General features: G+C 50.9%; 1 protein-coding gene across 1 annotated transcript; it reads right to left on the bottom strand.

Annotated features, from left to right (window-relative positions):
• Positions 1 to 5,107: 5,107 nt before the first annotated feature.
• On the bottom strand, positions 5,108 to 16,949 carry KRT77 (keratin 77; the record flags this gene model as incomplete). Its single annotated transcript, XM_080812352.1, has 9 exons — positions 5,108 to 6,710; positions 7,306 to 7,340; positions 7,749 to 7,969; positions 8,089 to 8,214; positions 9,586 to 9,750; positions 10,687 to 10,782; positions 11,294 to 11,354; positions 12,466 to 12,680; positions 16,362 to 16,949. The coding sequence occupies 9 exons, from the start codon at positions 16,947 to 16,949 to the stop codon at positions 6,397 to 6,399; spliced, it is 1,821 nt and encodes a 606-aa protein (XP_080668478.1). The 3' UTR covers positions 5,108 to 6,396.
• Positions 16,950 to 17,177: the final 228 nt, after the last annotated feature.

Genomic DNA, 17,177 nt, shown 5'->3' on the forward strand with positions numbered 1-17,177 from the left:
CCAGTTTCTGAATTAAACTTCTATTCTGTTCGCACCGCTCACTTTTTTGGGACCCCAGCAGGGCTGGAAGCCGCCACGTCACCAGCCGTTCCAGCTCGTCCTTCCCTGCCATGTCCCCAGGACTGTGGTGAACATGTGGCGATAACAAAAAGTAGACATGGGAGAAAGGTGTGAGCCACTCACCCTTCTTCCCGGCTTCCTTGCAGGCCCTGCACTTAAAGAGAGCATGAAAAAGGAGAGAGGCACCCATATCTCATCTAAAGATCATCCAAGGTCCTCACAGTGGTCACTAAGATTAGCTTCATTTTAAAGAAAAGACAGCTTAGGTCCATGGTGGTTTAAAGACGTGTACCCAAGCTGACAAGCCAAGCCCACCAAAGTGTGAGAACATGCCTGCCACCATCCCGAAGACCTCCTCATGTCATGGGCCCGCCCCCACAGCCTACAGCTTTCTTGCCACCCACTTGCAGAGCCCCACGCCTTGACCTTTCCACTCCTGTGCTTTGTCCAAACCAATCGACCCTCTTCCCTCTTCCTCTGCTCCTCTCCATCTGCCAACCCCACTCACACTCTTATCTCCCTGATGGGCGATGCAGCCTGCCAGTGACCCACTCCAAACTTCTACTCATAGGCAAGCTCTGGGGCACCCACAGTCTCAATTCCTGAGCATTTGGACCTGAATCAGAATTTGTCCATCAGGCCTTGAGAGCAAATGTTTCCATCTCCCCTGCTCTGCCAGGCAGTGGACAAGGCCCACTCTTCTGGGGAGTTTTCCTTGATTCAAAGCACTCGGCTTCTCCATTGGTTTCTTTTTCTCAGCTCAGTTGCTGCCAGATTCAAGTGCATATTCACATGTGTATGTACGTATGTTTGCTAGTCCCTCCATTGTTCTGGAAGGCTCTGAAAGCAAAACTAAGTCCTTTGGGTCTTTGGGTGCCCTCCTCGCACCCCCACTTGCTCCAGCCTCCCACGCAGTCCCCTCACTTGGAGGGTACCCCCATTCATGCTGGATATCAGAGTGCCAGAGCACCTCCAATCTCGAGGACACACACACACACCCTGGAACTGATCACTGGGATGAAGCTGCCACAGGTAGGCTGTGGCCATGGGCAGGGTCAGGGGTGGTGATGTTTTGATAGCTTTTTGCAGGGACTAAGAAAAAAGTTGAAGAAAGACATGCAATGACAAGACACCCAGCCCCGCAGGACTCCACCAGGGACGTAGGAGAAGGAAATTTCAGGGGAGTGGGGAAAGCTGAAGCCTGGGGGGCATAAAGGAGAGTCACAGACAATGGGGAGGCGGGGTGAGATGTGGAAAGCCAGCAGCCAGCAGAGGAGGGGCCGAGGCTTTTTAGGCAGGAAGGAGAGGTGCTCAACTGGGGCAGCCTGCTCAGGACAGACAGCAGGGAAGGAGGCCCCCAGTGGCTTGCTAGCAGTGCTGGAGCAGAATAAAGGCCAGGAAGGAGGAAGCCAAGATGAGCACGTAGGAGAGGGGAGGTGGAGGTTGTCTGAGCCAAGGAGTCAGCCGGAGACCTGCTCCTGACTGCACATCTCTAGTTGTGTGACTCTGGGTAGGTCCCTTGCCCTCTCTGAGCCTGAGTTTCCTCATCTAAAAGAGGGACTGCATCTACCTTCGAGGGAAACCGAAGTGTAGGAGATGCTAGAAAGAGAGAGCAGGAAGGATTCTCTCTCACTATTGCATTTGAAAGGATCCGCAGATGATATAATTATCAGGAAAAGCTTTGAAACAAGCCCCTGTTTCACTGGAAACTAAAAAGACCTGGAAAGGCAGCTTAAGCTCTTACGATGAGGTCATCCTGTGGGTGAAAGCCTTGGGGGAGGAGGCTGTTAAGTCTATAACAGGGAAGCTAGGGGCCCATCACACACAGGGGGGAATGCTGAGTGCACCTGGACCCAAAGGGGGCTAGGCCAGCTGGGAATTACTGTCACTGTGGAATACTTGCTCTGCAGGGTGGGGACAAATCCCCACGGCTGAGCATGCTGGGACAGGTGTGGAAGCCAGAACACACCCTCGGAGCCCCCAGAAGCCTTTCTGGCCTGGCACTGGGACATTCAGAACCAGTCTTCCATGCTCAAGTACCTCCCAGCATCCCAAGTTCCCAGTTCAGTCTTCAACAGAGTGTTGACCAACCTGAAGACACACAGTTTCCTGGACTGATCGGAAAGCTGATAAAACCAGGGCAGCAGGTCCAACCAAATGATGGGAGTTACACCGAGCTTGAAGAGGGCCTATCGGAGCACACGGCTCATAATCGGAAGATGCACTCTGGGCCAAAGATCCAGCAATGGAGGGAGAAGCAACGATCTTCACAGGCTTCCTGTTATCGAGGACTCTCCCAGCCCAGAAACGTTCACCTTGTCCAAGGTCAGACAGAGTTAGAATTTTATTGAGCCAATCAATGCTTGCTCCTCCTGTCATCATGTTCGTAGACTATAATCTATGTAGATGAGAAGCTGGTGGAATTAAATTTAGATTCCCAGAGTGCCCTGCCCTGTCCCAGCCTCTCAGCGGGAGAAGTAGCTGGCAAACTCTCCCTGGGAGTGGCCTCCTGCCCTCTTCTCTGTTCCCTCCGGCCCGCCCCTCTGTTGCTTAGTGGTTGGGCCTGCTTGACTCTTCCTCTGAGTATCAGCACTGTGGGAATAGCTCTAACCATGAGCAGGGATGGAATGCTTCCTGGCCCCTGGAAGGACCACAGGTATTCCCCCCAGGCCTCCCCCAGGGCCCATGAGAATCGTATGAGATATGTGGAAGCATTTTGTACATGGTTAGAGGGCTATGGAAAGGCTCCTTGTTGTCACTGGGGTGAGCTACAGTGAGAGGCATTTGCTTCTAATGGGATCTCATTGTCTCTAACAAGAGTATTGTTTATACCAGAAGCCTCCTCTGGCATCTTTTCATGCTAGCCCCCTTGCTCAGGCCCAAAACATGACCCTGAGGCCTCTCCTTGGAGTCTCCTTGGACTTCCTTGGCTAACTCCTCTCTCCTTGCCCTACATTTCTCATGCCCCGACCCTATGGAATCTCTGTTCAAATATTCTAGGATTCAGGCACATGGTTCCCACCATCTGTCCCACAGTTCTCCATGACTGAGAAGGTCAAGGTTTCTGAAGAGAAAGAGCAGGGCCATGTGTTTTGGAACAATCCCGGTTACTGCCCAGAAGGAGAACGGTGGGCGAGATGACCTCTGATCCACCTTGCTGTGTGTTTTTATCCAGAGCCAGTTTGGATTCCTTAAGCACATCATAGGCACATGCGTGATCCCAGGGAGAATCGGTCCACACCCTACACTAGGTCTGGTAGTGTCAGAAAACTTGGGTTCATTTCACAATCCTTGGCCCTGGGGCCTCTCCATGACCTGATCCTTCCTTGGCATCTGAGCTTAATTTCCCCCAATGTGAAATTCCTTTTTTCTCAGGCTCCATCACATGAACTCTTAGGGCAGCAGAGGGATGAATGGCCGCTGCACACAACTTCCCACATATCCTTCAGTCCCTCCCTCAACCTCCTGCCAGTTAGTTAGCCAACCTCTGCTGGAAATGTGCCAACTCCTCATGCCTCTCCCATCTCAGGATCAATAAAAGTTGCTTCTTACCCTGGGCCAGATCTGCTGTGGTTCCTACCTATCCATCTGGGTCATCAGCTGGGGTCAACCCCTCTTTGCAGGGAAGCTCATCAAATCTTTGTAGTTAACTGTCACATCTCTTCCCAAAGACATCCAGGGCCTTCCACCGCCCCTCTTTGGCCAGGTTTTTGGTCACCCACTGCCACCACAATGGCCACTGGCGTCTGAATGGATTCCTCTTAAGTAATGTCCTCAGAGTGATCAGACTACAGAAGAGCTAAAGTGGATTTGGCACACTACAATCTTCTTGGTCCCCACACCCATCCCCAGTGGCCACCAACAGCTGTTGGTTCATGTGCTGTCACTGTCAGCGGCTGAACACTCTATATGAAATCATGTTCACGACCACTGCTGTTTTCTCTCTTCCCATCCCTGTCCCATGGGGTTTTTTTTACTTCAAATGTGGCATGGCTTCTCTCTAAGTCCTCTCTCCTTCCCTTCAGACAGCTCCTCTGCCCATCTCTCCTTTCCCAGCCCGTTCCCCCACAGGGCCATTGCCAAGGTGCAACGGGGAGAAACCTCTCAGAGAGCAGGCAGGGGTGTGCGTGGGAACACACTGTCTTATCAGTATGGGCTGCAGCCATATTTGAATGAATCCCATATCCAAACTGCCATCTGTACTCCTTCAGGGAAGGAGAAAGTAGGTCACGTCTTTTATGTGACTTCTTTACACAGACTCAAAATATCACATAGGATAAGGTGGTAGCTTAATTTGCTCCATACTTGATTATTGGCATCTGTGTTTTCCCCAGAGGCATGGATTCTAGAAACCCTGCCCAGGACCTCCACTGGGTGAATGGGCTCAGTCTCTTATCTTCTGAGTTCATGTCTTCTGGAAAGCCACCCTCTCTCACTCATACACATTCACTCTCTCTTACCTTTGAGTCTCTAGAACACTAGTCCCCTGTCTGAAGGGCCCTTCTCTCAGTCCCTGCCCTCACCTACTTCTGCTCTGTTCCCCAGTCCCATCCCACATTCTAGCCTAGGAGAGCCAAGTTCGGGGACCAACTTCCCTTCCCCAGCATTGGCACCTATGGCAGGTCCCACTGCTCCTGCAATGAAGGGTCTGCCTGTGTCCACAGGACAGACCTTGCTTCCACCTTCAGACTAAAAGGTCCACAGGGACACATTGCTCTGATTTCTCCTCCTTCTGAACTTTCCCCTTCCCCATACCCTAACGTTTAGATTGTGAGTACCTGAAGATTCAGAAACATGTTTAGTCAACACTGCACTCCCAGGGCTAAGGCCACTGCCTGGCACACAGCAGGAGCTGAATAAATGTGTAAGTGACTTTGGAATGAACAGCCACTTTCAGCACTAGTAAGATTATGTCTGCAAGGTCTTTTAAGATCATGTATTACTCATTTAATAAAAAATAATAAAAATAATTTCCAGATATGAATAATTGCAGAGGCCTGCAGAAACTTAAGAAGAAATCACTTATCTCTGACTAAACAGTAGTTTGAGGTCACAGAAAATTTTATTGTAGAAACACCAAAAATGTCAAGCCCTTCAAGGTACAACCTTCAACCAGAAAATGATGAAAGGACTCCCACTGAGCCCGTCTGAGGTCCCAACAGAATCACGGACTTGGAGGCTGCGTTAGGACTCAGCAAGGAAGCGAAGGTGACTCCAGATCTCAGAAGTGACACTGCCCTCCCGCTCCCTCTCTCCAGGTCCTCTAATTGGCTGACAGTTTCCCCTTCCTGTCCCCTCCAGCACATTGCAAACACCTGTGGAAGGCCTGAAAGGAAGGGTCAAATTCTCACGAAGTGCCCAGTCACAGAGAAGAGGAAAACAGAGGGACTTTGAGACCCCAGGAAAGGACACCAGGCCAGCAGCTTCCAGACTGGTCAGGATAGAACCCTCCTGAGACCCATGCTTGATCCTCCAACTCCTCGGGGCCTGGCACCTGGACACAACAGTGCTAGGCTGCATGTGCCCAGCCTCCTGGACAATTCTCAGGAGGGCCATTATGGAGCAGAATTTAGGAAGGGCCAGGCTGACAAAGAATGGAACTGTCAGGAGGGGTAGGACAGAGCAGAACTCCATTGTTTGCCCACTGACTCCTCTATTCACCAGTAATTAGTCCTCCCAGGGGACAAGGACACATGCCCTCTGAAATACTCCCACCTTGGGCTGTTAACCCACAGAACAATGCTTAAGACAGAGATGCAGAATCAGGACCAGACATGACTTCGTGGTGTCTGATGAGGACAGCAAATCCATACTCTCCACCGACGTGAAAGTATGAGGCTAACAGACCAACAGACAGGAATGGGTCCGTGGCACAGAGGTTCCTCTTGCCAAGCTACTCGCCCAAAGTCCTCATTCTGCAGGTCCCCTAAGGGATGGATTACTGTTCACAGGGCATCCCAGGTGCAGGAAAGATGCAGGAAACCTGATATCCTTGACATTAACTCTCCGTCATCGGCTTGGTGGAGAGTCTACAGGCTCTCTTTCTCCAGTGCTCAACTGGGCCCCTCGGTGTCCCGAGGGGCAGGAGCAGGGCCAGCTGAGTGGAGTCTGAGCGGAGAGCCGGAGAGCCGTCTGACTGTGATTCTGACCGCCAACCAGCGCCCTCCAAAGCCAGATCTGCAGTTTGGGGTTATCCACCTGCTTCCCCCGCTAGCGTGGAATGTGTTAGCAAAGCTGCTGAGACCCAGGAGAGAAAAAAGTGAGAAGGGTTCAGGAAGGGCGCGGGGGAGGGGACAGGAGAGCGCCTTGCCCGCGGGGGTGTGTGTGAGCCTCCCTCTACTCCAGGATCCGCTTGTGGGAGGTGTTGGTAGAGGTCTGGATGATCTGCACGCGGGAGGAGCCGCCGCCGCCTCTGCTCGTGTACTTGCTGCTGCTCCGGCTGCTTCCTCCATAGCTCCCGCCGCCGCCGCCACCCGTGTAACCACCTCCGCTGGCCCCTCGGGAGCCCCCGCCGTAGCTGCCTCCGCCCCCACGGGAGCCGCCGCCGCCGCCGGAGCCCCCGTAGCCGCCGCCACCGTAGCCTCCAGAGCCACGGCCGCCGCCGCCCCCGCCACCCCCGCCGCTGACGGTCGTCTGGCTGCTCTGCACAGCTGTAGGGAGAGGGCATCCCCGGCGTGGGTCAGAAGGGCTGGCCAGGGCACCAGCCTGGACCTCCCCCTGCACCTCTCTGCACCCTCCCTCGGGCAGCCTCCTGCATCCTTAGTGGCTGGCCACATCTGACTTGCAAAAAGTTACCTCGGATGAAAGGCTTCCCCTTTTCAAAGTATTCTTCATAGGAGAAAACACTGGGTATTTTAGGGAACTAATGAATGGTTGAACACTACATTAAAAATCAATGATGTACTATATGTTGGCTAATTGAACATAATCATGATAATAATAAAAAAAAAAAAAAAAGACAAAGCATGTCCGGACCTGCTTTCATTATCCATACACCCTGACAAGTTCTAAGCTGCTACTGATTATTAGGTCTCATGAACATTAAAATACATTAAGAACTAAAATCGTAACAATTTAGTTCAGGGAATTTCTCCAGGCTTTGCAATTTGTTGGCTCACTGTAGTTTTTTTCACCGTGCAGGACTGGAAACTAGAATGCTGAGCGTAGTCCCTGCTGGTCAGCCATCCTGGGCCCTCCCTCTCCCCCCCCCCCCAAATAGCCCACTGCCTGGGCCCTGTGACTTACAGATGCTCACGTGGCTCTGCAGCTCCCCGGACATCCTGTAAAACCAAAGTACACACATCAGCCAGACCAGCAAAGCCCAGGGGAAGGCAGGTGACAGCCTGGAAACATCCGGAGCAGAGACATTCCCCTGAAGTGAAAACTGTCCCTAGGGAAAGGTGGGTGCACAGGCTAGGGGGTCAGGGAGTGAGGGTCTAGAGGGGATTTTAAGCAGTTTCTGGAAGCCATTTAGCACTGGCTGCATGGCTTAGGCTGGGGTATAGGGGCATTCTGCTGGGAGGCAGGGGACTGAAGACAATGACATATCTTCTGCTTCTGATTTGAATGTTTCTACTCAGCCTGATCTACTAATCTTCCCAGAAAGCAAGGACTGTTTTCTCTCCAAATAGTCAGTCCCACCACCCCACGGGGGGAGCCTGCACGCTGGCCCCAGAAGCAGGGCCCACCTGCTCTCCTCGCCCTCCAGCAGCTTGCGGTAGGTGGCGATCTCCACGTCCAGGGACAGCTTGGCCCCCAGCAGCGCCTGGTAGTCACGCAGTAGCCGCGCCAGCTCCTCCTTGGACTGCTGCAGGGCGTCCTCTAGGTCCCCAAGCTTCTGCCGTGCATCCTGAAGGGCCTGCTCTCCTCTCTCCTCTGCATCCGAAATGGCCACATGCATCTGCTCAATCTGCCCAGGGGACAGTTGCAGAGAAGAATCGAATGGGAGGTGAGTTTCAGGAGCCCCTTCTGACAGGACCCTGTGGGAGGTGGTGTGTCCGGACAGCCCACCCTGAGCATCCTTCTCACCTGCTTCTTGACGTTGCCGATTTCTGCCTGTAGCCTCTGGATGGTGCGGTTGAGCTCAGCGATCTCCATCTTGCTGTTCTTCAGCTCGTCTCCGTGTCTTCCCGCCGAGATCTGGAGCTCCTGGTACTGAGAACAAAGGCAGCATCATGGTCAGCCTGCTGCACTGCAGGAGGCCCTCCGCAAGGGAGTGAGTCTTCCTTCCCAGGCCCTGCCCGAATCTGCTCTCCTGGGACAGTTCCCAAGTATGCCCCATCCCCAGAGCCGTGATAACACACTCACCCCTGTGCCAAGTGCCCCTCATCTGAGCCGTGACAATACCTATACACACACACACACACACACACACACACACACACACAAACACAGAGTCTTGTTCAAGCCTCCCTCTTTCTCACCAGTCTCTGGCCAGACCCAAATCCTAGACAAAGCTTCTCCTAGATGCCCTTTTCCACCTACTTGTTTCCTCATCTAAGCCTTACTACTGGTCCTTATCCACACCGGGACCTCTTCCCTTCTGCCAGCACACCACATTCCTTCCTACCCTTTTCCAGGATGGTTTCCCTAGCAGCCATGACCTTATTTCCTCAGAGGCCCTCAGCATGCCCCTTGTTTATTCCCATTCTCCTCTCTATGTCATTTCTGTATCTATGTGGCCCCATCAGTAGGCTCCCACAGGGCTCTGGAGGAAGTAAGGTGGCAGAGAATGGGGAGAGTTGCTGGTTCAAGGGAAGCTCTGCATCCTGATGGTTTCCCTGTTGACCATCTACCTGGTCTGATGCTGAAATCCACCCTGCTTGGAATGCCTGCCTGTAGGGCAGTGGGACAGAGGCCCTCTAGGATTGGTGTTGAGAAAGTAGATCTCAAGTGCCAGGAGTTCAGAATGAAGGAACCAGCCTTTGATCCTTAACTACAGTTTTCACCCTCCGAAAAGGTCGGAGTCCACTGATAATAAAGAAGTAATCAGAGATGTGCCCGAAAACTTAGCCACAGAGATGCTTACCCCATAAATGAGGGTATATTCTTACCATGGACACCATGTTGCTATTAAAATGATGTATAATATTTAATGTCACAGAACGGCATTCACAAATAATAAGTGAAAGACAAAAGTATGAAACTACAGTTTAGAAGATATCATTATGAAAAAAGCAAGAATAAAAAACATCATAAGTGGTTTAGGAAATGGGTTTGTAGACAGGACACCTAAGTTTACGTCCCGCTTCTGCTCCTTACCTGCCATAAGACCCTATGGAAACTAGGGAAGGTCATACTCCACTATCTTCAAAATAAGGGTAGCCAAATCCTTACCTTGCAGGCTTGTCATAAAGAGCAAATGAAATTATATATTATATATATATATTTATTTATAATATACAGGTACATATATGTATGTGTGTGTATATGTATAACTTCCAAAATAAGAGTAAGATGGTAGAAATTCTGAGGCTATGTCTGGTTTGGGATACCAAGTCTGGGTGGAAAATCAGCAGTGCTCACCTTGGTCTGATACAGCGCCTCAGCCTCATCCTTGCTCTTCTGTGCAATTAGCTCATACTGGGTCCTCACTGCGTCGATGATGCTATCCAGGTCCAGGAAGCGGTTATTGTCCATAGACAAGATGACATTGGTGTCGCTGATATGGGTTTGCATCTGGGACAGCTCCTGCAAGGCATGGAACACAGGCTGACTCTTTCCACTTTCCTTCTGGGGCCTCAGTTTCCCTCTCCTGTCCCCTCAAGTCTCTTTGGGGAAAACTGAAGCATGGGCCAGATGGGAGTCTTGGGGAAAGATCTTTGAATAGTTATTCACCCCAAGAGGTGCCTTAACTAAAGGTAAAGGCCCCCAGACCTAGCCTCTGGGGAGAAGAAAGGAGCATGAATCCAGAGCCCTTGTAGGCACCCCCTGTCCACCGTGCCTCTCCTGTGCCCTCTCTCCCTGTCTTAGTTGGCTTGGCTGCCATCTTTGGTTGGGCTCTCTGACAGGCAGACTTATTCCTTAAGAAATACATGAGCTCTCAGAGCAGTAGAAAGGACAGTAGAAAGGCTCCTTGTGCAGCCATTCCCTCACTTTTGAGCCTGGGCTCTACAGCCAACTAGCTAGTGACTAGCTGAGCGACTGAGCTAGTGACTGAGTCTCTGAGTGCCTCAGCTCTCTTATCAGCAGAATGAAGACCAAGACATAGCAAAGCTCCTCGCATGACATCTGGCCCAAGGTAGACATGGCAACAGTAGGGTCAGGGGTAGGAGCATATTATCCCTCACCACTGCGGGCTTCATCCTCATTCCCTTAGGATCCACACTGTCCTCTCCTACAGAATTCCCCAATAGCCCTGTACGTGCTGGGTATTAACCTCATGTCCAGGTAGAATCAAGGGCTGTTCCATCTTCTTCCTCAGGACCCTCCCTGCCTCCCATCTCCAGCACCTGCACCCAGGAATCTGAGCACTGGGGATTGGGAGGCTGACTCCAGTCCCACAGAGCTGAGGTGACTGCGGAGAGCAGTCCCTAGTGGGTCATGCTGGGGTTCAGGCCTCCACCTCCAACAGCCCCTTGTGACATGTGAGGAAAGAGAAGGGTTTCTCATGAGGACTGAACTCACCATCTCAAATAAATACTTCAGGAAACTGATCTCTCCAAAGAGGACATTCACCTTGGACTCCAGGTCTACCTTGCTCATGTAAGCAGCATCCACATCCTGATCAGCAAGCAGAAATAGTCTGACTTTATTGTCCAGGTGTTGCCTGGACGCTCACGGGGTGACCCAGGCAAGTGGCAAAACCTCTCTCGGTTTATTTCCTTGACTGCCAATTTCCTCACCTCACTCAGGTGAGGGACCTGCAAAATCTCTAGCTCTCCTGGCTGGAAGGAAATGTGATACTAAGCCCTTCATCCCAGTCATTCATACACAACGCCTCAGGTCCCTCCCCAGGTCTCAAGGCTGCACGTGACTGACAGGTGTCAGTTGATTGAACTTTACCTTCAGGACTGTAGAGAGGTAAGTACTCAAGGAAGCCTCAAGATTGATATCAACATCACTTTCAGACTTAGCCCCTTCAGTGCAGGGGCCCAGCATTCAGGCCACACCCTCAACAACTGCCCCCAGTGGTCACCATTCCCCGCTTGGTCACATAGTATCCCACAGTAGTTCCTCACTCTGCTCAGCCCCCCGGGCCCACCGTCCCCCTGGGGTCATCCCCATCCTTCACCTTCTTCAGGACGACAAAGTCATTTTCAGTGTTGGCCCTCCGGTTGATCTCTTCCTCGTATCTGTAGGGGGAAGTAAGAGACACAGATAGACTGCTGAGGCTGACCTTGGCTCCTTGAGATTTTTCCTCACAGCAGGCGGCTTGGAATATCCAAACTTTCAGTGCTAGACTTTCACTATCCCCTGCCACTCTCACAGACAAGCAGCTGAAACCAGCTCTGGGCCTTCCAGGTCAATAGAGAGGACAGCAATCCAAAGTGGAAAAGGCAGAGCCACACAGAACCACCCCGAAATGTCCCTCTTTCTTTTGATGTTTTACCTTTGTAAATTTGTCGCGCTCACTCATTTTTTGCAGTTGAGAACAGAAATAGCCACTTTTGCCAAATTGTTTTAAAGAGAAAAAAATGTCACCTACCATGTTGCCCCCCAACACCTTCAGTGTGAATTTCACCTTGCCCTTTTGGAGCCACACCCTCTTGACTCTCTGATTGGCGTGTCAGGGTGACGTCAAGTAACACCCTGCACTGTCACGTGGGGAGGGAGAAGCCGTTCGGTTGCCTACAGGGTGCAGGAGCAGCTGATCTGGCATTAGACAAGTCCTGGCATCCCTACCATTTTGACTAATAAAAACTAGTGCTTAGTATGTGCAAATACAGTCTAGGAACTCATCAAGCATAATGTCATCTAAACAGGTGGTTCTCAAAGTGTGGTCCCCAGTCCACCAGCATCACGTGGAAGCATACTAGAAATGCAAACCCTCTGGTCCTTTTCCAGGCCTACTCAACCAGCCTGCTGCACACTGAAGCCTGAGAACCCCGAACTGCCTGTCACAGCAACCCAACAGGGAGGGTGCTTACCATCCCTACTTTACTAAGGTAAAAACTAAAGGCTTAGAAAGACAGAGTTGCAAGCAGTCAGAAAGTGGCAAAACCCACTGGAACTTGGCTCATCTGGGTCCAGCACCCTGAGGATAGCCTGCCCTTCCTACCCAATACAACTGAGAGCTATCCTACCCGAGCTGCCATAGGCAAGATGGTGCCCTCTGTGGTTGTGCAGTACAGAGCCATGTGGCTGTATGTGGGGACCCCGGTCGCCCCTGACATAGTAACACGAAAGCAGAACATCTTGCCCCTGAATCAGTTCCTGACCCGTTTACCCTTCCTGGGGTCTCACTTGTTCTTGTAGTCCTCCACGACATCCTGCATGTTCCTAACTTCACTGTTCTGGCGCATCTGCTCGGCGTTGAGGAAATCCACCTGCCTCCGCAGCTCACTGATGTAGTTCTCCAAGATGGGCTCCAGGTTATTGGTCCGAGTAGAGGTATTTACCTGCTGCAGCAGCTCCCACTTCGTTTGCAGGACCTGATTCTGCTGCTCCAGGAATCGCACCTAAGAGCAAGAGACTTCCAAGTTCACCCTGGGCTATGGGTCCAAGAATCACCCCCATGGGTAGGAAGTCTGGCAACCAGACAGCATATCTGACCTCAGAGAATCAAGATGATCCCCCTTGGGATCAGAGAGCTTCCCTTTCTGTGAGACCAGGACACATGGAACACAATGTGGTTTCTGATGGCTGACCAATGGCTATAAGGTCAACTTGTCTAAAATTAACTCTAAATTACTAAGCTAACTCTGGAGGCGCCTGGGTGGCTCAGTCATTAAGCGCCTGCCTTCAGCTAAGGTCATGATCACAGGGTCCTGGGATGGAGTCCCGCATCGGGCTCCCTGCTCGGCGGGAACCCTGCTTCTCCCGCTCCCACTCACCCCTGCTTGTGTTCCCTCTCTAGCTGTGTCTCTCCCTATCAAATAAATAAACAAAATCTTAAAAAAAAAAAAAAAACTAAGCTAACTCTGATTTTGATCGTCAACCACCTCCAGTGGAGTGCCTTCTTTCCTTCAGCTACAGCCACATACACCACAGAGCTGTCACTCCCACACGCCACACTCCCTGCCAGCATAAAGAAATGGTGATGCATGCAGAGCGTCTGAAACACTAATATCCAAGGCTCATTTCTCTTTGTGGCTGAAATGCTGTCTGTGATTGAGAAGAGGAGACAATAAGAGGGAAGAAACAATTTGACTTAGAATATGATACTGATTTCTGACCAAACCAGCCTGGGTGCCCCCATCCTGCAGGGTCCATCATTTCCATTTCCTGCCAGTGTATGTTTCAGAAGGTCACCTCACCTAAATGCTAACTCAGAATTTTAAAAACAAATGGCCCCACTTTTTTTTTTAAGGTTTTATTTACTCGTTTGGGAGACAGAGAGCATGGCGGGGGCGGGGGAGACAAAGGGAGTGGGTGGGCAGACTCCTCACCAAGCAGGAAGCCCGAAGTGGGACTCAATTCCATGACCCTGAGATCATGACCTAAACCGAAGTCAGATGCTTAACCAGTAGCCACCCAGGTGCCCTGTCCCCACTTTTTAGAAATGTTGTATAATGCATACGCATGCCCTAAAGTAAGGACTTTGGGGTTATCTAGTGTTTGGGAAATACCCATGTTGCCATTCCCTTCATTAACATTCACTGACATGGAAAATGGAGAGTGGACATCATCCTATATTCTCACTACCTCTTCTTCCAAAACTGGGCACAGAGGTCAGGTACAGGGTCCAGAGAGCTGACTGGCTGTGCAGACCAAGTGCATGGATTGTGCTCCGCATGATCGTGATCAACCTTCACCTTACCCCCAACACCCAGAATAGGCTGGCATATGATAATTGCTCAATAAATACATGTTGAATGACAAATCTAGTCAGCCCTTCAGGTGTTGGGCTTGGACACGCAGAGAGTAAAAATGGACACAAAGGACCAAAGGCAAGGAAAAAGGACCTCTGGAAGGAAAGGGGGGGGGGTCCATCTATTCCCATGGGGATACAGGCCTGACCTTGTTCAGCTGAGCTTGAATCCTCTATGCCAGGGTGGTAAGTGGCCTGGATAGTCTACACCCGGAGGCATGTGAAATATACAGTGTGTTAAATGGGCCATTTGGGGACAATGGAGAAAAGTAACACACGGATAAGGATGGATAAGGATGCTGGTGTGGAGGTGCTACTTCAAAAGGGAAATCAGGGAAGGCTCTGCTAAGATAGTGGCATCTGAGAAAAGACCTGAAGGCAGTGAGGGAGCAAGCCAGACCACTCTCAGGAGGAGCAGTTCAAAGCAGAGGGAATGGCAGGAGCAAAGGTCCTGAGGCAGTCATAGGGTGCTGGAGGATTCAGGAATGCAACAGTGTCCTGGTAAGGAAGAGAGAAACAGGAAAGGAGCACAGAGGGAGTGAAGGGTCACTGCAAGCAATGAGTTTGTATCTTGGGGAGCCAAATTCCAGCCCTCACTCTGTTCACTGAAATTTGCAGCTTAAGAGATATTCTACCCAGTGGTGGCAATGTTGCCTAATTCTCATGAATGCAATCCAGGAGTGAGCAGCAGCTGTGGGGCGGAGGCCAGACCACACAGGGCCTTAGAGGATCTTGGCTTTTATTCCAAATGAGACGAACAGCCAAAGGAGGATTCAAAAAGAGAAGTAATACAATGAAACAATGTTCTTAAATGGTGGCTCTTATGTGACTCTGAGAATGGACTATATGAGGGTAAGGGTGAAAGAAGAAAGACCAGATGAGAAAGTAAAGTCAGAATCCACTGCAGTAGAAGGCTTCTCCCTTCCAGCTATGCTAGAGTCCTCCTGGATGAGGGCTCTTTCTTCATGGTTATGACAAGCCTTAGGGAAGTTCAGCTTGCCACAGTCACCTACAACTTGGCCTTTGCCCACAGCTCCATGTCATAAAATGTAACAAATGACCTATATTAATGGTGGGAACCACAATCTCCCGGGAGATCAGGTGCCAGTAGCCCATGGCCGTTTCACTGACCTTCAGTCGTCTCTTCTCTCATCTCCTCCTTTAGCTTAGTCTTGACCTCCAGTGGTGTCTCCTTCACCTGTCACCTCCTTACACCAGTCAAGCCTTCCCAGTCCCTGCCCATGCCTGAGGTATGAAAATGTTCAGCGAAATGTCCTACCCAAGGTGATCAGAAGTAGCCAGAAGCACTTTGTTCTATTCAACTCCCATTTGGCTATCTTTGGGCCTCAATACTCTTACCCCTTCTCCCCCAGCTCACACACTCTGTCCTTTCCCAGAATCTACCCAGATATCAGAGACTGGACATACACAGCCCAGTGGTTGACTTTAGCCATGGGTAATCTGCAGTCAGACCACAGGTTAAGCTCTGGCCTCACACTGAATTCCTATGGGACTGAGGGAAAGTCACTGAGCATCCAGGGGTCCTTGTGCCCCAGGGTGCTTCCCACTACATCACCAAGAACAAAGACATTTCTGGGGAGCCTACAGGGGCTACTGTGCCTCCAACTCTGGATGAAAGGAAATGCTGGAGGAAGGTCCTTATCATAGGCCTCTACCAGCCTCTGCTTACTGATCTGGGTCTGGACCAGCCCTAATAGGAAGTTTAATTACGGAACTTGGCCTTGGATAAACTAAAACAAGGAACAGTGATAGAATCCTACCTAGTATGCTATTCACTTTAGCCCCCAGGAATACCCTCAGAGCATTCGTCTAGACTGTGCCATGGCTCCTTGAGGCCAGCACCTGTGTTCTTGTCACTCTGTAACACCTGACACTGTATCTGATATATAGTAGATGCTTAGTAAATGTTTGTGGGATGGATGTGTGAATGGATGGATGGATGGATGGATGGATAGATGGATGGATGGATGGATGAGGGGATGGGTGGATGGGTGGATGTGTGAGTGGGTAGATGGAAAGTGAATAATGATGAATGAGAATAAAGACACTACACCATGTATTTTTTCTGTGGGGAATTTTCACACTTCTTACCTCCTTTCAGGCCAAAAGGGAAAGACAAATCCCCTCAATAAGTCAAACTGAGGCCTAATGAAATAAATGCTTTCTTAAGGTCTCAGAACATATACTTCTGGAAGTGATTGTCACCACCAAACTGAGATAATACAAGGTGGTAAGATGTGGCAGTGCACAAGGCCCTCTCAATCATTTGATCAGGGGCCAGAGATCCCCCTGCCCTTGAGGTACTCACCTTGTCAATGAAGGAAGCAAACTTGTTGTTGAGGACCATAATCTGCTCCCTCTCCTGGGTCTTGACTCTCTGAATTTCAGGGTCCACCTCCAAGTGAAGTGGCTGAAGGAGGCTCTGGTTAATAGTCACCTCTTGGATGCCCCCTGGGGGACAGGAAGGACCAAAGCCCCCAAGCCCAAAATTGCTACCCCCCAAACCACCTCCTCCATAGCCACCACCTCCAAAGCCACCACCCCCAAAGCCACCACCCCCAAAGCCACCACCTCCAAAACCACCTCCCCCAAAACTTCTGCCCCCTCCTCCAAATCTCCCTCCTGTGCCCCCACCCTGGCAGAAACCACTGGCACTTCTTCCCACTAAGCTAATAGAGATGCTTTTACTGCCTCCCAGGTTGTAGAGACTCCTAGAACCAAACCCCCTGGCATGGCTCCCATACCCTCCACCACCACCACCACCACACCTGCCTCGGACCTGACACACAGACCTCACAGCCCGACTCCCACCGCCAGAGCCTGCAGAAGAGCCTGTGCTATAGAACCGCCTGCTCCTGGAGCTAAATGCTGACTGAGAGCTAAATTGGCGGCTCATGGTTACTAGAACATCCAGAGAAGCAGCTAAAAGAAAAGTCCCGGCTGGAAGGAGGCAGAGACCCAGGAGGAAAAGAGCTATGACTCCTTTGACAAGAGAGCTGGCTTAGTCCCTATATATACACGCATTCGCTGGGCTGGGCACCTTCCAAATCCTGGGAGGGGAATATTTATGTTTAGTTTGCCTGCCAGCAACATCTGTTTAAAACCTCACACCTATGAGTTGCAG

Source organism: Martes martes, assembly GCF_963455335.1.
Source record: "Martes martes genome assembly, chromosome: 8".
In the NCBI taxonomy this organism is placed as follows: domain Eukaryota; kingdom Metazoa; phylum Chordata; class Mammalia; order Carnivora; family Mustelidae; genus Martes; species Martes martes.